Below are 24324 nucleotides of genomic sequence, written 5' to 3'. Positions count from 1 at the left end.
CCACCACTATGGAGGCGTTGGCCTATTGGCGGAGTCAGGTTACTATTGGCCTACTCTGGGGAGAATTGCTGGATAAATTCAAATTGGGGTCGTACTCAACAGACAATTGAACTCACACTACATGCGTTTTAAAATGAAAAAAAAAGAAGAAAAACACAAAAAGAAAATGTTAGGGAAAAACAGAAGGGACAACTTCCGATATTCATATATCCCATCTAGATAATATATGTTTATTTGTATACCATTGTATGGGAATGACTTGACGTGATTATATTAGATTAGTTTGATTGAATACTTAGCTTAAATACTGTTAGCAGTTTTCCAAAGAAGGTGCAGTTCAATAGAAGGTCTGCTAAAATGTAAAACATTTTAAGCCCAAGAAACCACATGACTTGACAAAACCTGTGCCTCACCCGGGAATCGAACCCAGGTCGCAAGAATGGGAATCTTCAATCTTGCATGATACCACTACACCAGCGGCACAGTTTTATTTCATTTCATATTCGATTGAAATCATTGTGGACTTTTCCAAACCATATTGTTTATGAAGATCCCAAAGTTATAATAAAATAATAACTTTCCACAGACTGTGGAAAGTTATTCTTAGTTAAATAGCTACTGTGGACTACAGTAGCCATTTCAATTTCCAGCAGCACTTTCCTTCACTCATTCACTGTACCTGTTAAAGTGCCCCCCACCCCCAGTGTTGTGAGTTGCTAGAACAATAGTCGTCTTTAATTTGCATAAAGACCATCACATTAAAAGTCAACCAGAGCCATCCTCACAGTATAAATAAAACCCACAGAGCAAAGGGCATTTACTGTAGCTAACGAAGACAACAAGGAGTGAGTTTAATATTAGCACCCAGACTTTCATCAAGTATACCTGGGCGACCTCATCATTGGGACCTGAATCTTCCGACTTCTCAGCTGAAGATAGCCAGGAGATCGACCCTACAGGGCTTAACATGAATCTAGCGGATTGGATATCCATGGACGAGGCCTTTGAATGCTATGACTGTAAGTGATGGATGCATTTGCCTTTTTGTTAATTAGTTGGTGTGTTTGATGCTGTGTTGTAGACTATGAGCAAATATTTTGGCAGCTACATGGAGCGGATTTGGAAACGAAACACGTGTGCATGTGTGCGTGCAAATTACCGGATACACTACAGTAGGCGGGCTCTAGAACGGATCAGAGCACTGCAGCGCTCACTAAATAGAAAAAAACTGTCTTTCCACACTCTTTCCGCACTGCGGAAAGCTTGGTGACGCGGGCCCATGTAAACACAAGTGGACTGGCAATTACTTTAACCACTTCTAAGCCCACTTACTTTTTGGACGCCCTGCATGGATGGTGAAAGTGGTTAAATTATTAAACTGCAATCATTGATATATGCCTACTATTGGGGCTGCGCTGCGGGTGGTGCTGCCTGCTGTGGCCCCAACATTTACATTGCAATAATGTTTTACTGAAGTGAATGCGTTTGTGAGCCTGAGCCGACCAGCCAGGCGGTGGATAGGTGATGTGAGTCTTGATAATCTCGTAGGAAAGATAATGTTCAGGGAGGGAGGTAAAGATAGGATATTATTTTCCTTCCAAGTTTTATCTCCTGCGGTCAGCACCTAACTATTTGTTTTGTTCTGCTACTATGATTTGACAAAACGTACAACAATGTTTGTTTATTTGATATGACTAATCATGGTTTGCAAGTGGTTCCCAGATCATCACAACTTCCACAAGAGAAATGGGTTCTATTAAGTCAATAGTTTGCCAGATGGATGGTGGCATTAATTTGTCAGTTCTTTAATCTCGATGAGTAGCCTATGATGGATTTATAATTAAGATAAAACCCATTTGTTGCATATAAAATGCAAAAGGGACCAAAGATATAAAGGACTGTATTATACTGAATTACTGAGCCACACAGGGCTAAACTATAAAAAATACTTTAGAGAAAGTACTCAAAGAGTACACAGAAATACTCAGCACCACAACTAGGCAGAGAGCCTATGACCAAGTTAACCATAGCTTTAACAGGATTACTTTAAGCAGGAAATACTCTTTTAGAAAAATACCTTCAAGTCAATAAAAAGATGAGTCCACCAGGAAGAAGGATTGTCCAGTCAGCAGATTATGGTTTAGTTAATTCATTTTCAGATCAGAGAGACAGAACAGATCCGCATACAGCCAAATTACTCTCCCCTGTACCACCAAAAGGGCACAGGGTAGTCTCTGACGAACAATTCATTTCAAAGGCTATTCATACTGTGGAATACGTTATTGTTGATACACATTTCATTGGCTGACTACACAGTTAATTTCCACTTTGCCACGCTGGCACTAGGTGTCGAACGCTGATTGGACCAGCACATAGCTGATGAGACTGATATTGGGACAGCTTCCTTAATTCCGTCATTGATGGCCATAGACCGGGAAAGCGTGGACGCTGGCGTTGCCATGGCAACCTGTTGATAACATTCTTTCCCTGCTAGCAGAGACAGAGAGAAATACTCCTATCTACTTTCTCACTGGGCACCAAGGTCAAATACATGTAGTGTTTATCCAAATAGACCTCTCAATATGCCAGCTAACTTTTGACTGGGGACAGACAGTATGGAGCCTAATTAAGATATAAAATCTGAGCTTGGCGTCAGGCAATCCATTATTATAATATGATATAATAATATAGGTCTGAGATGATTAGGCCTGTGGAGGGTGATAAAACTGATGGTCAAAGGGCAAGATGACAAAATATGAACACTTGACACATGTCCACAAAAAATACCAAAGTAGCAGATCTACCGATCCATCAACTCCATCACGTTTTGTGGATGAAGTGTCAAATGTGATCAATAATCAATAATCAATCTTCAGGGAATTAAATTAAAATAATATAAGGGTCAATTGGGAAATGAGAAATATAATTCACTCTATATTAAGGCAGTGGAAACAGGAACAATGAAAAATAAAAAATAGTTTTGACTTAAGACTAGGCAAACAATCACTCCTTATTTAGATGGTACTGTGGGAGAGAGACAGAATGACTTTTCTCTCTCGATCTTCTATCTTCGGGGTTCTCAAAGAACTCAGCAATGTTGCAGCGTTCCTACGCCGACGTTTAGTGTCAGAGTTTGACAATGTTCATTGTAGCTCATCAGAGCAGACACTGGATGGTCTCTTCTTGGCTCGTTGTCGGAGCCGAATCTTCGCCCCGCCCCCCCGGATGGGTGACATAACAGGTGACCCATAGGTGACAATCTCAGCCTATACTTTCTCATTGACAGATACTCTGTGATTCAAACGGGAGAAAACGGCCGGAGATGCCCCTAACAGTTCTTATACCAAGCAAAGCTTGGAAAGGGGGGGGACAGGGTAATTGATGATGTCGTGTCGCTTCCTGGCGAGTCCATTAGTACCATGAAGGCCAAATATAGAATCAAGTCTATTCAGGGGAGGATATATGTGCCTAATCAAGTCAAACTCAAGGTGATGAAAACTAAATAATAAAATGAAATGGAAGGGAAAGATGTCCCTATTCTAAATATCTCAATGTAAGGTCAAGGGGTGGTTCGGGGATAGTAAAGGTTAAATGTTTACAATGGAGGGATATTCCAAATTCAGAGGTAAAATATGAATCAAATTAAAATAATAAAAATATAATGAGGTGGGATAATGAATCCTAATGGAAGGAAATTTAGATTGTCCAAAGATGGGATAATTCAGTTTACATAATCTATATAATGAAGCAGATCTGGGATCTGGAAAATGAATAGTCAAAATACCATATTAATCAATTGAGGGGAGAAGGAATGATCAAATGAATCCTAATACTAGGTAGGGAAGGGTAACAGCGTTTTAGCAAAATACAGTGTCTTAGTAAAGAAAAACATAGAACAATTATGTGCATGGTGAAACATGAGTGGAATTCTAATTTGTTCCCGATGGGAAATCTATGAGCAGATGGCATAAGGCCTATACTGTTCTAGGGGGTCGGGCCTAATACTGTTTTTTAAACGGTTCTGAGTGGGTCGGGGTCTAAGGGCAAACCCTAAACTTAAGGGAAAAGGGATCTCGAGGTCGACAACACATTCCTTCACTATTCTCCATCACTTCTTGTTGACCTCTAGATTACTCTGTCCCGGGTTTGTTCCTGACCCACGAAACCACCAGAAATCCGTATCTGTGAGATAAAAACAGAAAGACAAAAAACAACTGGTGAATGAAATGAAACAACCATTAGAAACAATTCATCAACAGGGTAAACATCCACAGGGTAAGGTTTAAAAAAATAAAAATGAAAATAATAATAAAAAATAATATTAATATTTGTACTTCTCCTGACCGTTCTCACAGTACGTATTTACACATTTATGGAGGGAGGATACGCAGAGAGACAGACGTTCTCAAACGCATGCATTTCACAGTTATATGGAGGGAGAGTACTTAGAGAGACAGGTCAAGGAGAGAGAGATAGAGAGAGAGAGACAGCGTTCTACGTACGCATTTACACAGAGATAAACAACTGGAGGGAGGTTACGTAGAGACAGGGAGAGAGAGAAAGATAGAGAACCAGCATTCTACGTATGTATGTGCACCTTTAAAGATAAAGGGCAGGGAGAATACAATAAAACGATATCTCAAGTAGAAAACGTTGCAGTGATAAATCCGTTAACACAGGAAACACAGCTTGATGATGACAGAATAAACGCACAAGTCTATTTTGCCCTGTATTTGCACTGGACTTTAAGACTATCATGCATAATATGGCATGGCATTGCAAACACGGACAGAAATAAACAAAATGTAGGTCATCACTCCTAAAAAAACACATGTATGCTAATGTACTTATCAAATACGCTATTAATGACGTAGCTAATGTCACGTATAAGACGCCAAAAAAGAAATTGTGAGATCACAAGTTCTACCTGTAGGAGCCTATAGTTACTCGTTCCAGGCAGAGAAAAAGAGAGAGTAGAGTACAAATAAAAATAAAATAATAAGTATTATAATAATAGGGAATTTAAAATGTCTTGGGAATGAATGGTTGACACCACTCAAAAATAAATGAAATTAAATAATACAAAATAATAAATGAATTTAAATCAATAAGGGGATTGGTTGAAATCAATAATAAATTCTCATGATAATGGGCCTTTAAATGTTCATGGGGACCTATCTGAAATTGAAAAACCATGGCACGGCCACTAGGCAATTATAAAGTGTATGAAATGATGATAAATGGCGGGACACGGAGCCTGACAAATAAATAAATCAATAGTAAATAGTCGTCACGCATCCCTAATATTATCACTAATCATTAGAATGGAGGCTATACGCAAATACCCGTACTGTCACACTCTAAAAAATAAAAAAAACAATCAAATGGTGTTTCACCCACACACATACGCATGAACACGGACAAACACATATGCACGCACACACGCACCCTGTGCGTAATTGTCTCAGCTACTGACACACGCACGAACGCATGCACACACATAGACAAGGCAACATATCCGCCCACAGGACGAACGTACTCACTCAGTCACTCTAAATACAAATAAAATTATATACAATATACTAGGTGACATTGAACGAATGGCACGCTACACACACCCACATCATTCAACTATTAGGCCTAAAAGAAGAATAACTGTTCTACGGGACAACATATACATCCATTCCAACATAAGACAGTGATAAACACACCTACGCACGAACACGCACGCAGACAGACAGAGAGGCCCACAGGCAGATAGAGAAAAAGGAGAGAAGGAGAGAGAGAGTTGGAGGCATGCGTTATCACACGCACGCACACGCACGCACTCAGTCCCAAAGAGGGAGTGAGAGACTAAATTCCTTAGATAAGAAGCCTACACACTCTAAAAACAATGTAAAAAGGGGTGATAAAAAATAATCATGTGTAATGCAATGGTGAAAGGGCTCACAGACCTTTTATGGTATAAAAAGAACCTACTCTACTCTCGCACCCTGGCCGAGGTTTGAGAGAAAGAAGACTATAAATTAAGTAACATCTATGGATTCTTACAGCGATATATCAACAAGGGTGTCCTACGAATGATAACCGTATGCTGAAAGGCATAAATATTATAAAAAGACAAGAAATCGAAGCCGATAGATAATAAATAAAGAATTAGGACGCAGCGCACGCGTAGCGGCACATCCTGAAAATGTAAAGAGGAGGAAGAGTAATGTGACTGAGACATGTTCAGGGATTAAGTCCCAGACATGAATGTACGGCAATAAATTATAATAACAGTATAATCTTTGAAAGATATCAGAAAGGTAAATTACTTAACTTCAGAAAAGCAAGCAGCTGAGAATCAGGCAGGCAGGAGGTGGTCCCGGACAGGGTCCACCGAAGCGGAGAGGAACCGTCGTACGGACAGACGATCCAGATGGGGGGGGGGAAATCTGTGGAGGACTGGTTCAAGCCGTCGTGCTTCGTCCGTTCGTCCACAGATCCGCGGCTTGTATGTTCCCAAAAATGGGGAGGATCGGTTCCAGAACTGAACATGGATCGACCAAACCACTGCTCCAAAAATATGACCATGGACTTTGTTCTTCCGGCAGGAAAAAAAAATAAAAATGGGGATGGGGCTGGTTCCTTTTTGTCGGAGGTGCTAATTAAATAAATTAGACTTATACTCGGAAAAAAGACGGTTCGAAATGGACCAATTTGATGGATTTATAATTAAGATAAAACCCATTTGTTGCATATAAAATGCAAAAGGGACCAAAGATATAAAGGACTGTATTATACTGAATTACTGAGCCACACAGGGCTAAACTATAAAAAATACTTTAGAGAAAGTACTCAAAGAGTACACAGAAATACTCAGCACCACAACTAGGCAGAGAGCCTATGACCAAGTTAACCATAGCTTTAACAGGATTACTTTAAGCAGGAAATACTCTTTTAGAAAAATACCTTCAAGTCAATAAAAAGATGAGTCCACCAGGAAGAAGGATTGTCCAGTCAGCAGATTATGGTTTAGTTAATTCATTTTCAGATCAGAGAGACAGAACAGATCCGCATACAGCCAAATTACTCTCCCCTGTACCACCAAAAGGGCACAGGGTAGTCTCTGACGAACAATTCATTTCAAAGGCTATTCATACTGTGGAATACGTTATTGTTGATACACATTTCATTGGCTGACTACACAGTTAATTTCCACTTTGCCACGCTGGCACTAGGTGTCGAACGCTGATTGGACCAGCACATAGCTGATGAGACTGATATTGGGACAGCTTCCTTAATTCCGTCATTGATGGCCATAGACCGGGAAAGCGTGGACGCTGGCGTTGCCATGGCAACCTGTTGATAACATTCTTTCCCTGCTAGCAGAGACAGAGAGAAATACTCCTATCTACTTTCTCACTGGGCACCAAGGTCAAATACATGTAGTGTTTATCCAAATAGACCTCTCAATATGCCAGCTAACTTTTGACTGGGGACAGACAGTATGGAGCCTAATTAAGATATAAAATCTGAGCTTGGCGTCAGGCAATCCATTATTATAATATGATATAATAATATAGGTCTGAGATGATTAGGCCTGTGGAGGGTGATAAAACTGATGGTCAAAGGGCAAGATGACAAAATATGAACACTTGACACATGTCCACAAAAAATACCAAAGTAGCAGATCTACCGATCCATCAGCCTAAATAATATATATTTTGTATCTACCGGTAAACTTTATTTAGCCACAGTGATCTTATTCTTACATCACCCGACCTAAGTGATGGTGGTTTCACACAGTCAACAACTCCTCCACCCTCAGAGATTGTAATTATAATTTGCCTAATCTTCCTGCCTTGAATTAGCTTCACAATAGACTTGTAGGTCTGATTTACATCCCTTTTACACCTAGCCTCCGGACTGTCCATTTGTCTGACAAACCTGTTGGTTGAGTTAGTACCCCTGGTGCTGGTGGTGGTATCGGAGCATCTCTGCCTGTGTTTGAGACTGAAGGGTTATGAGGTTTGATTGTACGCTCTGTCATTTTATCTTACTCTCGATATTTCACTCTCACTCACAAACTTGTCTTGTGTCTCTTTCCCCTACAGTTGCTCCATCAAAGGAGAAGGAGGTGTCTGTGAAGACGTACAGGGAGAGACAGAGGGAGAGACAGAGGTCAGACAGAGGTCAGACAGAAGGAGTCACGTTGCTGAACAACTGTGATAGTATGAGCCTGTACATGTACACCAGGAGAGGATATGAACGCCCCACTACCACCTCCAGTGCTATGAGTAGTATGCTCCCCAAAGAGATGATCACTAGTAGTCCTAGGAGACTGTACAACAGGAGAGGGCCCGCCATACTCCCTGACCCCACCTCTCCCCCTGTGCTCCCTCCCCCTGTGCTGTCCAACAACAACATCTTATTGTCTCTGTGACGTTGAAGTAATGCCTGATTTATACGTGGTTGCATTCTGTGTTGAGCTGCAAGCTCACAGTGCGTCACAGCGCAAAGCATTATGTGCTTGTCGACTGGCTATTTTCAGTGCATGACATCCGTGCACAAATTAGTACTGTATACCTCAGGGTTAATGAGTCTGTTACAGTATGTTCTCTGTAGAGTTCCACTGTGTACAGGATGATTTAGTGACCATAGACAAGGCAGTCTATGGTTCCAATTGTATTGAAGCACAGACTATGGATCGAATCTTTTATTTTTAAAGATTTTATCAACTTTTTAAAAAGCTTTTACAGTTACACACTGAAGGTAATTATGTTGCATGTTTGGTTCAATATGCAACTGTTTGTAAATGTTACTGAATCCAGCAATAGTGTTTTTTTAATACTACCATATTTAAATTCAATTATATGAATTTGAAATGACTGAAATGATTGTGTTACGTTGACAAATGTCACAACTGCCTTACTGCCATCATGACTTCAATCAATTTTGCATATGTGTTCCCAAGAGAAATGAAACTTGTAACCCTAACTTTGTCAATCCCATTATTGTACAAAAGTTATCTGTGACCCGTAGTGTGAGATTTTGTTGGTGATTGTTTCATATTAAAGCAATTGCTTAAGATATTTGCGTGACATCATTTATAGCATATCGTTTCTGTCGGGAGGAAACCTCATAACTCCATTTTTTAGGTTTTTGATTTTCCGGCATAAATCAGTGCTATTGAACACCCTTTACGTCTGTGTTGTTTCGAAAATATTTAAGCAATGGAAAGTAGTAAAAAGTGCTTTGGACAAAACATCTTAACTCCATTGGACCCTCAAAATGTCTGCTAAAGCAACTAACTCCACCACCTCTCCCCCTCTCATGGAAGTAATTGACAATATATAAAGTTACAACACCAACTTTAATGAGGCTGTATTACTTTGTTTTAAAGGTTAGGTTTTTTAATTTCCTGAAAAGCAGAGATATAGCACTTGCGCTTAGTTGGAAACATGAGGACATTGTGTAAAATACGTGGATCCACATGAGAACTTCTTGTGGCCAGCCTGTGATGTCGGTCGATGTATTAACATATTGGCAGTGATTATCTCCAGATAATCGCACACGCACGTGCAATTTAGTTTTTTTGGTGAGTAATGAGTATATTCTATATCGGATAGATTGTGTAAATTATTGCATATTGCATAATTGCATCCTAATTGCATAACATAAGATTTACACGCACCTTCTAGGCTGAAAGCACCAGCAAACCAGATTTGAAAGGAATGTGCACTCAGTCAATTCTCAAATACAAGATCATTTCGACCTGGGAACCTGACGAATCTGCTTGCACATGTTTAATTTGTCTGCTGATGCCAGGTTAGGGATAATTATCAAAAGTTCCTAATACTGAGATGGCAATGTGCAATTATACCAGCAGGTGGTGGTATATGTATGCTTTGATGTCTAATTGTTTTGGATGTCTTCATTGTTAAATAGAGATGAGTTGACCATTACCTGATGCCATGGCAGCCTGAAAGAAGTTCACAAGGTCAACAGGTCACGGGGTCTAAAGGTTTGAGTATGTCGGGAGGAAACCTCATAACTCCATTTTTTAGGTTTTTGATTTTCCGGCATAAATCAGTGCTATTGAACACCCTTTACTGTTTCGAAAATATTTAAGCAATGGAAAGTAGTAAAAAGTGCTTTTGGACAAAACATCTTAACTCCATTGTTACAACACCAACTTTGATGAGGCTGTATTACTTTGTTTTAAAGGTTAGGTTTTTTAATTTCCTGAAAAGCAGAGATATAGCACTTGCGCTTAGTTGGATAATAAGTCCCTCTTTAAGAGATTTTCTTTCCGTTTACACATCAGAAATAATCACACCAGTGTGAAGGGAGGGACGCTCTCATCATACATCATCATGACGTAAATTCTCCTTTCATTGTCAATGGGAATTTAATTTAATTTTTGTGTAGGACGAAAATTAGGAAAATAGTCTACTCTACACCATCTCTTCACTGAAAATAATATTTCAATGTATGTGATGTGAGTTGTTGTAGAAAGGTTCAAATCCCAGGCGTTCAAATCCCAGTACTAGAGCCTATACTCTCATTTCCCTACTGTCTCAATATAGAATTGAGTGCCTTAGTTATATATAGTTTTTAGTGCCTTAGAGCCCTAGATCTGCTAGGCTCTAGGGCTCTAAGGATGAAAATGTCGGTTGGTCAGTCCGTTTGTCGCTCCATCCGTTCTTCTGTTCGTTGGCGGGTCCATCCACCACTTTGGTCTCAAACAATATAGCGTGACAAGTACTGGTTGGATCGCCATGGAATTTACTGTGGACCTTCTGCATCCTGGAGAATGAACCCTAACCGTTTGAGTGACTCCATGACCTTTCCTCTAGTGATGAGCTGTACTGATTGTGATTCTATTTGCATTGCCATTGATCTCTACCTGGTCAGGGCAAGTATGTGTGAAGCATTTGTGCGCAGGTGTGTGATCGGCATTACCATAGCATAAAAGATGGAATGTGGGCTGCTTGGGCTCAGAATCAGCTAAGACAAGTACCACAGACGAAAAACAGTCCAAATTTCATTCTGACCCCTCCACGAAAAGGCCTTGTTGTCCTGACCCCTTATCTATCATTTATACATTATGGATAAATAGTGTGGACTTAGACTGTTTTTCGTCTGTGGCATTATTGTGCAGCGGTTTTGTTGGTGTAGAGTGGGGCATTTCGAATTAGTACTATTTATAAGGTGAGTTGAGTTTTCTCATAAGGTACACACTTATTTGCAATAAAATAAATAAAAGTAAACCAAATAGGCTAAAACCTGAGACAGCATACATTTGAGATGTTGATATGTTTCTGTGTTATCAACAACACATCTTGTTTCAAAAGTGTTATTAATACAGTGAATAATGCTTTACTGCACAAATGTGTTGTTCCAAAACAGACCCTTAGAATATTTGAAATTATTTACCAGTTCTGCCCTTCACTCCTCCCTGCCTTCCTACTCCCTCCCCCTAAGAGTCCATTTGTTTGTTTAATGGTTTAATATTTAGCTCACATACACCAGCAGGGTTCTTTTTGTACCCCAACTGCAGAATTATCTGCACAGACGTTGAACTAGCCAGAAGACGGAGCTCTCCCAGAAGTCATCTCCTTGGCTTATATAAATGTGTGGGCTGGACTGTACTCTACCGAGGCTGCAGGGCTGTGATACTGCCTGACCGCCTGGCGGATGGTGGGCTGGTGGGCTGATTGGCTGAATGACTGACCTTCTGGCTGACTCACTGTCTGACGGTGTGGCTGGCTACCTGGTCGATCAACATACTGTATGGGTGGAAAAGTGACAGCTTCACTGACATGCTGTACTGATATGTCAGTGTATGTGCTGACGATTGATTTGACTGACTAGATGACTAAGTGCAGAACAACTGAATTGACAGTTGACACTGCAAAGCATCAGACGTTTGACTTTACCAGGACACTATTGAGACAGCGCTCATGAGGTGAACCGTTTGTTAGAGGCGAGGAACGATGGGACCACGGACAGCTGGTAAGGCCGCTGTGGATTTGATTTTGTGTATACCATTCTCTCTGCAGCATGTAATAAAACAGCATACTGCTTACATCACACTGTATCTCCAAATTTCATCTTATGTTTTTTTCTTCTTCAAAAAGCGATCACCCTATTTTATACTTTGTTTTGGCACAAAGGAAGCAAAAGTCAGATGACTCAGTTCACAACTCATGATGACATGATCGCTTATGGATTGTAATATTAGGAAGGCCGTTGACATAGTTTGTTATAATGAATGAGTGTATTTGACTGTGGGTAGGTCTAACCCTTGGGTCCAAGAAAACCACAACAAATGTACTGTGGTCAGATCATCTGAACACAGGGATTATCACCTCTTCTGACTCAAATGGGCGAGAAAAAATAAGGGGGAGGGGGGCTCCAAGGTTTGTGGCTGAGCTCAAGTCCTCTATGTCCCTTATACTCCAGGACCTGGCTAAGATATGTATGCAATTCATTTAGTGGAAACTATCTCAACTGTTCTAGGCTAATATGACCCCTGCGAACAAGAAATTCTCTATCTGGGGCGAAATACCCCAAAATGACCACGCCCTTTTTAAAATAACCGCCACTTAAAACATGCCTCTATCTTCTAAAACGTTGGAGCTACAGATGTTCTGAGATGCTCAAAATGTTCAGAATACTCATGTTTGAATACTCAATAGACCATGCACACGGCAAGTTAATGGCAGGGAGAAAACTAGCCACAATTTGCCATTGACCGCCCATACATCCAAAGTCCTATCTAATTGTATTCAATTATGTCAAACTCACCAACATTGCAGCTGTACAAAAAGCTTTAATTATCCTCTTTCTAGTGTTTGTTTCATACAAATCCATGGTAGACATGTTATGAGCGTTTTGAATTTGCACATAATGCAGGAGGCAGCGTGATGTTGCTTTACTGAAAGCGAGTGCTTCCAAACTCCATGCAACACTTGGGGAAAAAAATCACCTGCAAGGAATTTCTTGACATGAAGTAGCTCATAACATGTCTACGGTGGATATTTATGAAACAAACACTTTGCAGATAGTAAAAGGACCATTCAAGCTTTTCGTACATGTTGGTGAGTTTGACATCATTTAATACAATTAGACAGGACTTTGTGTCTGTTTGCATGTATGGGCGGTCAGTGGCAAATTGCGGCTAGTTTCCACCTTGCCATTAACTTGTGGAAAGATGACGTGTGCATATGGTCTATTGAGCATTCAAACATGAGTATATAGAGAATTTCTCACAGTTCCTAAGTTGTTTGCAGCAGTCATGTGTCTGTCTTTTTTTCTGCACTTTTTGGCCAGAAAGGGATTTTGTTTTCATCCGAGAAAAAAAAAAAGTAGTTACTCCACTGCACCCTCTACCGATATTGCCAAGAGAAAACCCTCATAGAGAAGATTTTTTCCTTGGGTGAAATAAAATTCCTTTCTGGCCAAAAAGTGCATTTATACGTGTGGTGGGGGGCTCAAAACATAATTTTCGCTACACAGTCCAACTCCTCCTCCACCCTCAGAGATTGTAATTGTAATTTGCCTCATCTTCCTGCCTTGAATTAGCTTCACAATAGACTTGTAGGTCTGATTTACATCCCTTTTACACCTAGCCTCCTGACTGTCCATTTGTCTGACAAACCTGTTGGTTGAGTTAGTACTCAACCTTGGTGCTGGTGGTGGTATCAGAGCATCTCTGCCTGTGTTTGAGACTGAAGGGTTATGAGGTTTGATTGTACGCTCTGTCATTTTATCTTACTCTCGATATTTCACTCTCACTCACAATCTTAGTAGTTACTCCACTGCACCCTCTACCGATATTGCCAAGAGAAAACCCTCATAGAGAAGATTTTTTCCTTGGGTGAAATAAAATCCCTTTCTGGCCAAAAAGTGCATTTGTGGTGGGGGGCTCAAAACATTATTTTCGCTACAGAGGAGAGGCTGGTCTGCATTTATGTGAGCCCATACATCCAAAGTCCTATCTAATTGTATTCAATTATGTCAAACTCACCAACATTGCAGCTGTACAAAAAGCTTTAATTATCCTCTTTCTAGTGTTTGTTTCATACAAATCCATGGTAGACATGTTATGAGCGTTTTGAATTTGCACATAATGCAGGAGGCAGCGTGATGTTGCTTTACTGAAAGCGAGTGCTTCCAAACTCCATGCAACACTTGGGGAAAAAAATCACCTGCAAGGAATTTCTTGACATGAAGTAGCTCATAACATGTCTACGGTGGATATTTATGAAACAAACACTTTGCAGATAGTAAAAGGATCATTCAAGCTTTTCGTACATGGTGGTGAGTTTGACATAATTTAATACAATTAGACAGGACTTTGTGTCTGTTTGCATGTATGGGCGGTCAGTGGCAAACAGGTTTGTCAGACAAATGGACAGTCAGGAGGCTAGGTGTAAAAGGGATGTAAATCAGACCTACAAGTCTATTGTGAAGCTAATTCAAGGCAGGAAGATGCTAAATTATAATTACAATCTCTGAGGGTGGAGGAGGAGTTGGACTGTGTGAAACCGTGTAAAAAAAGTAGTTACTCCACTGCGCCCTCTACCGATATTGCCAAGAGAAAACCCTCATAGAGAAGATTTTTTTCCTTGGGTGAAATAAAATCCCTTTCTGGCCAAAAAGTGCATTTATACGTGTGGTGGGGGGCTCAAAACATTATTTTCGCTACAGAGGAGAGGCTGGTCTGCATTTATGCGAGCCCCGGAAGTCGACAGTAACATACTGTAGCTCTAAATGTGACGGCATTAGAGCTATGGACCAGAGCTAACACATATCATACCCTGTCCAGGTAGAGTTATGACTGGCCTCATGATGAATATGGCTGAATTGAATTAGGCTACTGCTCATGGACCCTTTCAGTGCTAACTGACTCATTAACACATTAGTTGTACCACCACTATGGAGGCGTTGGCCTATTGGCGGAGTCAGGTTACTATTGGCCTACTCTGGGGAGAATTGCTGGATAAATTCAAATTGGGGTCGTACTCAACAGACAATTGAACTCACACTACATGCGTTTTAAAATGAAAAAAAAAGAAGAAAAACACAAAAAGAAAATGTTAGGGAAAAACAGAAGGGACAACTTCCGATATTCATATATCCCATCTAGATAATATATGTTTATTTGTATACCATTGTATGGGAATGACTTGACGTGATTATATTAGATTAGTTTGATTGAATACTTAGCTTAAATACTGTTAGCAGTTTTCCAAAGAAGGTGCAGTTCAATAGAAGGTCTGCTAAAATGTAAAACATTTTAAGCCCAAGAAACCACATGACTTGACAAAACCTGTGCCTCACCCGGGAATCGAACCCAGGTCGCAAGAATGGGAATCTTCAATCTTGCATGATACCACTACACCAGCGGCACAGTTTTATTTCATTTCATATTCGATTGAAATCATTGTGGACTTTTCCAAACCATATTGTTTATGAAGATCCCAAAGTTATAATAAAATAATAACTTTCCACAGACTGTGGAAAGTTATTCTTAGTTAAATAGCTACTGTGGACTACAGTAGCCATTTCAATTTCCAGCAGCACTTTCCTTCACTCATTCACTGTACCTGTTAAAGTGCCCCCCACCCCCAGTGTTGTGAGTTGCTAGAACAATAGTCGTCTTTAATTTGCATAAAGACCATCACATTAAAAGTCAACCAGAGCCATCCTCACAGTATAAATAAAACCCACAGAGCAAAGGGCATTTACTGTAGCTAACGAAGACAACAAGGAGTGAGTTTAATATTAGCACCCAGACTTTCATCAAGTATACCTGGGCGACCTCATCATTGGGACCTGAATCTTCCGACTTCTCAGCTGAAGATAGCCAGGAGATCGACCCTACAGGGCTTAACATGAATCTAGCGGATTGGATATCCATGGACGAGGCCTTTGAATGCTATGACTGTAAGTGATGGATGCATTTGCCTTTTTGTTAATTAGTTGGTGTGTTTGATGCTGTGTTGTAGACTATGAGCAAATATTTTGGCAGCTACATGGAGCGGATTTGGAAACGAAACGCGTGTGCATGTGTGCGTGCAAATTACCGGATACACTACAGTAGGCGGGCTCTAGAACGGATCAGAGCACTGCAGCGCTCACTAAATAGAAAAAAACTGTCTTTCCACACTCTTTCCGCACTGCGGAAAGCTTGGTGACGCGGGCCCATGTAAACACAAGTGGACTGGCAATTACTTTAACCACTTCTAAGCCCACTTACTTTTTGGACGCCCTGCATGGATGGTGAAAGTGGTTAAATTATTAAACTGCAATCATTGATATATGCCTACTATTGGGGCTGCGCTGCGGGTGGTGCTGCCTGCTGTGGCCCCAACATTTACATTGCAATAATGTTTTACTGAAGTGAATGCGTTTGTGAGCCTGAGCCGACCAGCCAGGCGGTGGATAGGTGATGTGAGTCTTGATAATCTCGTAGGAAAGATAATGTTCAGGGAGGGAGGTAAAGATAGGATATTATTTTCCTTCCAAGTTTTATCTCCTGCGGTCAGCACCTAACTATTTGTTTTGTTCTGCTACTATGATTTGACAAAACGTACAACAATGTTTGTTTATTTGATATGACTAATCATGGTTTGCAAGTGGTTCCCAGATCATCACAACTTCCACAAGAGAAATGGGTTCTATTAAGTCAATAGTTTGCCAGATGGATGGTGGCATTAATTTGTCAGTTCTTTAATCTCGATGAGTAGCCTAAATAATATATATTTTGTATCTACCGGTAAACTTTATTTAGCCACAGTGATCTTATTCTTACATCACCCGACCTAAGTGATGGTGGTTTCACACAGTCAACAACTCCTCCACCCTCAGAGATTGTAATTATAATTTGCCTAATCTTCCTGCCTTGAATTAGCTTCACAATAGACTTGTAGGTCTGATTTACATCCCTTTTACACCTAGCCTCCGGACTGTCCATTTGTCTGACAAACCTGTTGGTTGAGTTAGTACCCCTGGTGCTGGTGGTGGTATCGGAGCATCTCTGCCTGTGTTTGAGACTGAAGGGTTATGAGGTTTGATTGTACGCTCTGTCATTTTATCTTACTCTCGATATTTCACTCTCACTCACAAACTTGTCTTGTGTCTCTTTCCCCTACAGTTGCTCCATCAAAGGAGAAGGAGGTGTCTGTGAAGACGTACAGGGAGAGACAGAGGGAGAGACAGAGGTCAGACAGAGGTCAGACAGAAGGAGTCACGTTGCTGAACAACTGTGATAGTATGAGCCTGTACATGTACACCAGGAGAGGATATGAACGCCCCACTACCACCTCCAGTGCTATGAGTAGTATGCTCCCCAAAGAGATGATCACTAGTAGTCCTAGGAGACTGTACAACAGGAGAGGGCCCGCCATACTCCCTGACCCCACCTCTCCCCCTGTGCTCCCTCCCCCTGTGCTGTCCAACAACAACATCTTATTGTCTCTGTGACGTTGAAGTAATGCCTGATTTATACGTGGTTGCATTCTGTGTTGAGCTGCAAGCTCACAGTGCGTCACAGCGCAAAGCATTATGTGCTTGTCGACTGGCTATTTTCAGTGCATGACATCCGTGCACAAATTAGTACTGTATACCTCAGGGTTAATGAGTCTGTTACAGTATGTTCTCTGTAGAGTTCCACTGTGTACAGGATGATTTAGTGACCATAGACAAGGCAGTCTATGGTTCCAATTGTATTGAAGCACAGACTATGGATCGAATCTTTTATTTTTAAAGATTTTATCAACTTTTTAAAAAGCTTTTACAGTTACACACTGAAGGTAATTATGTTGCATGTTTGGTTCAATATGCAACTGTTTGTAAATGTTACTGAATCCAGCAATAGTGTTTTTTTAATACTACCATATTTAAATTCAATTATATGAATTTGAAATGACTGAAATGATTGTGTTACGTTGACAAATGTCACAACTGCCTTACTGCCATCATGACTTCAATCAATTTTGCATATGTGTTCCCAAGAGAAATGAAACTTGTAACCCTAACTTTGTCAATCCCATTATTGTACAAAAGTTATCTGTGACCCGTAGTGTGAGATTTTGTTGGTGATTGTTTCATATTAAAGCAATTGCTTAAGATATTTGCGTGACATCATTTATAGCATATCGTTTCTGTCGGGAGGAAACCTCATAACTCCATTTTTTAGGTTTTTGATTTTCCGGCATAAATCAGTGCTATTGAACACCCTTTACGTCTGTGTTGTTTCGAAAATATTTAAGCAATGGAAAGTAGTAAAAAGTGCTTTGGACAAAACATCTTAACTCCATTGGACCCTCAAAATGTCTGCTAAAGCAACTAACTCCACCACCTCTCCCCCTCTCATGGAAGTAATTGACAATATATAAAGTTACAACACCAACTTTAATGAGGCTGTATTACTTTGTTTTAAAGGTTAGGTTTTTTAATTTCCTGAAAAGCAGAGATATAGCACTTGCGCTTAGTTGGAAACATGAGGACATTGTGTAAAATACGTGGATCCACATGAGAACTTCTTGTGGCCAGCCTGTGATGTCGGTCGATGTATTAACATATTGGCAGTGATTATCTCCAGATAATCGCACACGCACGTGCAATTTAGTTTTTTTGGTGAGTAATGAGTATATTCTATATCGGATAGATTGTGTAAATTATTGCATATTGCATAATTGCATCCTAATTGCATAACATAAGATTTACACGCACCTTCTAGGCTGAAAGCACCAGCAAACCAGATTTGAAAGGAATGTGCACTCAGTCAATTCTCAAATACAAGATCATTTCGACCTGGGAACCTGACGAATCTGCTTGCACATGTTTAATTTGTCTGCTGATGCCAGGTTAGGGATAATTATCAAAAGTTCCTAATACTGAGATGGCAATGTGCAATTATACCAGCAGGTGGTGGTATATGTATGCTTTGATGTCTAATTGTTTTGGATGTCTTCATTGTTAAATAGAGATGAGTTGACCATTACCTGATGCCATGGCAGCCTGAAAGAAGTTCACAAGGTCAACAGGTCACGGGGTCTAAAGGTTTGAGTATGTCGGGAGGAAACCTCATAACTCAATTTTTTAGGTTTTTGATTTTCCGGCATAAATCAGTGCTATTGAACACCCTTTACTGTTTCGAAAATATTTAAGCAATGGAAAGTAGTAAAAAGTGCTTTTGGACAAAACATCTTAACTCCATTGTTACAACACCAACTTTGATGAGGCTGTATTACTTTGTTTTAAAGGTTAGGTTTTTTAATTTCCTGAAAAGCAGAGATATAGCACTTGCGCTTAGTTGGATAATAAGTCCCTCTTTAAGAGATTTTCTTTCCGTTTACACATCAGAAATAATCACACCAGTGTGAAGGGAGGGACGCTCTCATCATACATCATCATGACGTAAATTCTCCTTTCATTGTCAATGGGAATTTAATTTAATTTTTGTGTAGGACGAAAATTAGGAAAATAGTCTACTCTACACCATCTCTTCACTGAAAATAATATTTCAATGTATGTGATGTGAGTTGTTGTAGAAAGGTTATTTTGCCTCCATAATAGGGACGCCAGTCCATCTTCTGAGAAAAACGATTAGGCAGCCTGTTTTTGTATTTGATGTTTACATTGAGACACATATACTGTATATTCATATGCACATGCATACGTGTGGCGCACGCGCACACACACACACACACACACACACACACACACACACACACACACACACACACACACACACACACACACACACACACACACACACACACACACACAATGAACCAATGCAAACAACAACGCTGAGCAAACACCATGCAGCAGATTTAGAACAAGTAGAAAGTTTAGGAGTTACAGGGGTGTCTTATTTGGGCCAAATTCAGCATGCCAGTTTCTGTAGACCTAATGCATTTAAAATCACATATTTTACACGTGTATTCTGTAGGCCTACACAAACGTATCAATATGTTTTATGTTCCCTCAAAAGGTTACTCCGGACTAAATAACATATAGGCTCATTTTCGTATACTTACAGCATATTTATCCCAAATTACTTGACATGGGGTCTATAATTTACACCCCAGGTGTAAATACTAAATACTTATTTTTGGGTATACAATTCTGATTGGGTGTACAATTCTGATTGGCCAGAAGGTGTTAATTATTTTCAGATAACCACGCACCTTTAAAGGACCACTCCTGCCTAAATATCATAACATATAATAGGCTCATACAGGCTGGGGAAACTGGACGACAGGGGCAAATCTGCAAAAAAAAATAATAATAATAAATATATATATATACACACACACACACACAGACACACACACACACACACACACACACACACACACACACACACACACACACACACACACACACACACACACACACACACACACACACACAATGACAGGAATAACTGCCTGGGCTGAGCACAGTCTGGCCAGAAGAGGGTGCTGTGGTGTAAGAGATGAAATGAAACGTGTCAATAAAATAAAGCCATGTCACTGATTGCCACCAACATAAATTAAAACACATCCCCCATTTATAGTATTAAAAGCATATGGGTCGTTTCCTCAGGTTTTTCAGGTCTCACCAGTCCCTTACAGAGCAGGTTTAATAGCAATAATAAAAAATCATTCTCAGGCCTCATTCACACGTATCAAACACAGATCAATCAAATGTTTGGTAATTTTTTTGTTTTTCCAATGGGAGTCACATGGTTTGACCAAACATTTTTGTTTGATGGGGGGGGGACCAAACATTGCTTTATTGGTGTTTGGTACGTGTGAATGAGGCCGATGGGAGCCACATGGTTTGACCAAACATTTGTGTTTGATTGCTGATTGCTGGTGGTGTTCTGCCCCTCCCCCCTCATGCATGGTTTTATACGCTAGTTTTTCTACGGACGGACGGACGGAAGGACGGACGGACGGAAGGAAGGAAGGAAATACGCAGACATACAGTATAGAGTTAAATAGAAACAAAGAAGGTGGATGAAAATTACAAGCACTGAAACCTTGAAAGCTTTATTTATTAGAGCTGTATTTCTCATCTATATATAAACCCCCATCTATTTTTAACTCTCACAGTTTGTTTAGCATATTGACTCAGCCACTGAGCCTGTCGACTCACCTGGTCAATAAATAGCAGCAGCATCATGACAATGCATGACATTTATAAACTCACCATAGCTTGTCAATAAACAACCACTGAAAGCCTATATAATATACTTCATTGCCTGGGGTCCCACAGGGTCTGTTCTCTAGTAGGTCCCCTCCTATTTTCCCTCTACACATGTCTTCGCCAAAACTATAGCAACGCGATGAGTTGTGAACTTGAGGATCTGGTGTTTTTGCTGGATCTTCACCAGCATGTGACAAGTACATCATCTCTGATCAGAAAACAAAACAGCATCATTGATCAATCCGGTCTGAACGCAATGTTGTAAGAACTCAAGAATGTCATGGATTCTTCACCCGATGACAGAATGTACTGAATCTTTGTAGGCCAAATGCATCAGCAACACGTTGTTATTGTTGACGATGGTGATAATGACAGTGACAACCTACCAACAGTCATTAAGACATGCGAATCCCTTGACTCCTTCAAAACCGCTCTCAAAGGGCACCTACGGACGGCTGCAATTAAAAACTGGCCCCCGTAAAATCTGAATCCCCCACCCACCCCCTTTCCCCCTCACTGTATATATGTTTTTTTCTCCCCCTTTTTACCTCCTCTATGATGATTTCCTGTTTTGGGCTATATAGAAGTGTATATTTGTACGTCTCTAAATGTCATGATGAATTGAAAATGGTGGACCCTATTGTAAACAAGTGTAATGCTTTATGGTGTCGTCCACAGTTAACAGTTTTGTATTGAGTTGTGCTTGAAATGTACTGTAATTCTCAATCTGTTAATAAATTCTTCAATCAATCAATCAAAACAATATTTTGGGGGTGATGCATTCCCAGACACGCTGTCCAAAGTCTGAGTAAACAGATCGTCCTTAAGGCGCCTGTTACAGAACAAAGGTTTCAAAAGAAAGCATGCCTAATATGTTTACCTTCCTGTAGTGCATTTCTCTGTCACACATACTTTTATATCACAATCACATGCAGACATCATTATTATCAGTGTGCTTGATAAACACAAATACAAATTGCAGTCCATCACTGGTCTACTGGTCCATGTTGACCAGTGGAAAACTCCACTATACTGTTGTTGCCTTTGGCCCACTTCTGCCCTCTCCATCCATCCATTAATGATGCTGGTGTTTTGTCTCTCCGCCTCGTCACATCCTATATACAGCCTGCATAGCAACCATGCTATTCGGTTGTTACGGCTGTGTTACTTTTCCTTTTCAGGTTAACTTCACAGATATATAAGCCCCCTGGTTCTCTTCCCCAAGAAGATGCAGGGGTTGAGACACATGCATTAACACCTCCATTAAAAACAGCTTAAACTCTAAACGATTCGTTGCTTTTTTTCCCCCTTTCTTCACAGAAAATAGAAGATCCACAAGCTCACATGTCACATTGCGACACATTGTGAACTTGTAGATCTGCTTTTTTCACAGAATGTTTGCCCCAGAATGGGGACGCTAGGTGCCATGTGCTTAACCTGCTGGCTTGCGTTCAAATCCCAGAACTAGAGCCTATACTCTCATTTCCCTACTGTCTCAATATAGAATTGAGTGCCTTAGTTATATATAGTTTTTAGTGCCTTAGAGCCCTAGATCTGCTAGGCTCTAGGGCTCTAAGGATGAAAATGTCGGTTGGTCAGTCCGTTTGTCGCTCCATCCGTTCTTCTGTTCGTTGGCGGGTCCATCCACCACTTTGGTCTCAAACAATATAGCGTGACAAGTACTGGTTGGATCGCCATGGAATTTACTGTGGACCTTCTGCATCCTGGAGAATGAACCCTAACCGTTTGAGTGACTCCATGACCTTTCCTCTAGTGATGAGCTGTACTGATTGTGATTCTATTTGCATTGCCATTGATCTCTACCTGGTCAGGGCAAGTATGTGTGAAGCATTTGTGCGCAGGTGTGTGATCGGCATTACCATAGCATAAAAGATGGAATGTGGGCTGCTTGGGCTCAGAATCAGCTAAGACAAGTACCACAGACGAAAAACAGTCCAAATTTCATTCTGACCCCTCCACGAAAAGGCCTTGTTGTCCTGACCCCTTATCTATCATTTATACATTATGGATAAATAGTGTGGACTTAGACTGTTTTTCGTCTGTGGCATTATTGTGCAGCGGTTTTGTTGGTGTAGAGTGGGGCATTTCGAATTAGTACTATTTATAAGGTGAGTTGAGTTTTCTCATAAGGTACACACTTATTTGCAATAAAATAAATAAAAGTAAACCAAATAGGCTAAAACCTGAGACAGCATACATTTGAGATGTTGATATGTTTCTGTGTTATCAACAACACATCTTGTTTCAAAAGTGTTATTAATACAGTGAATAATGCTTTACTGCACAAATGTGTTGTTCCAAAACAGACCCTTAGAATATTTGAAATTATTTACCAGTTCTGCCCTTCACTCCTCCCTGCCTTCCTACTCCCTCCCCCTAAGAGTCCATTTGTTTGTTTAATGGTTTAATATTTAGCTCACATACACCAGCAGGGTTCTTTTTGTACCCCAACTGCAGAATTATCTGCACAGACGTTGAACTAGCCAGAAGACGGAGCTCTCCCAGAAGTCATCTCCTTGGCTTATATAAATGTGTGGGCTGGACTGTACTCTACCGAGGCTGCAGGGCTGTGATACTGCCTGACCGCCTGGCGGATGGTGGGCTGGTGGGCTGATTGGCTGAATGACTGACCTTCTGGCTGACTCACTGTCTGACGGTGTGGCTGGCTACCTGGTCGATCAACATACTGTATGGGTGGAAAAGTGACAGCTTCACTGACATGCTGTACTGATATGTCAGTGTATGTGCTGACGATTGATTTGACTGACTAGATGACTAAGTGCAGAACAACTGAATTGACAGTTGACACTGCAAAGCATCAGACGTTTGACTTTACCAGGACACTATTGAGACAGCGCTCATGAGGTGAACCGTTTGTTAGAGGCGAGGAACGATGGGACCACGGACAGCTGGTAAGGCCGCTGTGGATTTGATTTTGTGTATACCATTCTCTCTGCAGCATGTAATAAAACAGCATACTGCTTACATCACACTGTATCTCCAAATTTCATCTTATGTTTTTTTCTTCTTCAAAAAGCGATCACCCTATTTTATACTTTGTTTTGGCACAAAGGAAGCAAAAGTCAGATGACTCAGTTCACA

At 40.5% G+C, this 24324-nt stretch overlaps 3 protein-coding genes across 4 annotated transcripts in view; all 3 read left to right on the top strand.

The window, feature by feature from the left end:
• LOC306937785 (DEP domain-containing mTOR-interacting protein-like) overlaps positions 1 to 24324 on the top strand; it is a 92438-nt gene that overhangs the window by 19339 nt on the left and 48775 nt on the right. The window lies entirely within an intron of this gene.
• On the top strand, positions 1261 to 8996 carry LOC306937787 (uncharacterized protein). Its single transcript, XM_079521739.1, has 2 exons — positions 1261 to 1355; positions 8100 to 8996. The coding sequence occupies exons 1-2, from the start codon at positions 1349 to 1351 to the stop codon at positions 8426 to 8428; spliced, it is 336 nt and encodes a 111-aa protein (XP_079377865.1). The 5' UTR covers positions 1261 to 1348; the 3' UTR covers positions 8429 to 8996.
• On the top strand, positions 16184 to 18049 carry LOC306937786 (uncharacterized protein). Of its 2 annotated transcripts, none has more exons than XM_079521738.1 (2): positions 16184 to 16278; positions 17153 to 18049. In XM_079521738.1, the coding sequence occupies exons 1-2, from the start codon at positions 16272 to 16274 to the stop codon at positions 17479 to 17481; spliced, it is 336 nt and encodes a 111-aa protein (XP_079377864.1). In that variant the 5' UTR covers positions 16184 to 16271; the 3' UTR covers positions 17482 to 18049. The 2 variants fall into 2 exon arrangements, with proteins under 2 accessions (XP_079377864.1, XP_079377863.1); XM_079521737.1 differs by having other exon boundaries at positions 16200 to 16495.

Source organism: Electrona antarctica (genome assembly GCF_951216825.1).
Source record: "Electrona antarctica genome assembly, chromosome: 15".
Classification (NCBI taxonomy): domain Eukaryota; kingdom Metazoa; phylum Chordata; class Actinopteri; order Myctophiformes; family Myctophidae; genus Electrona; species Electrona antarctica.
This window is presented reverse-complemented; position numbering and strand designations above follow the sequence as displayed.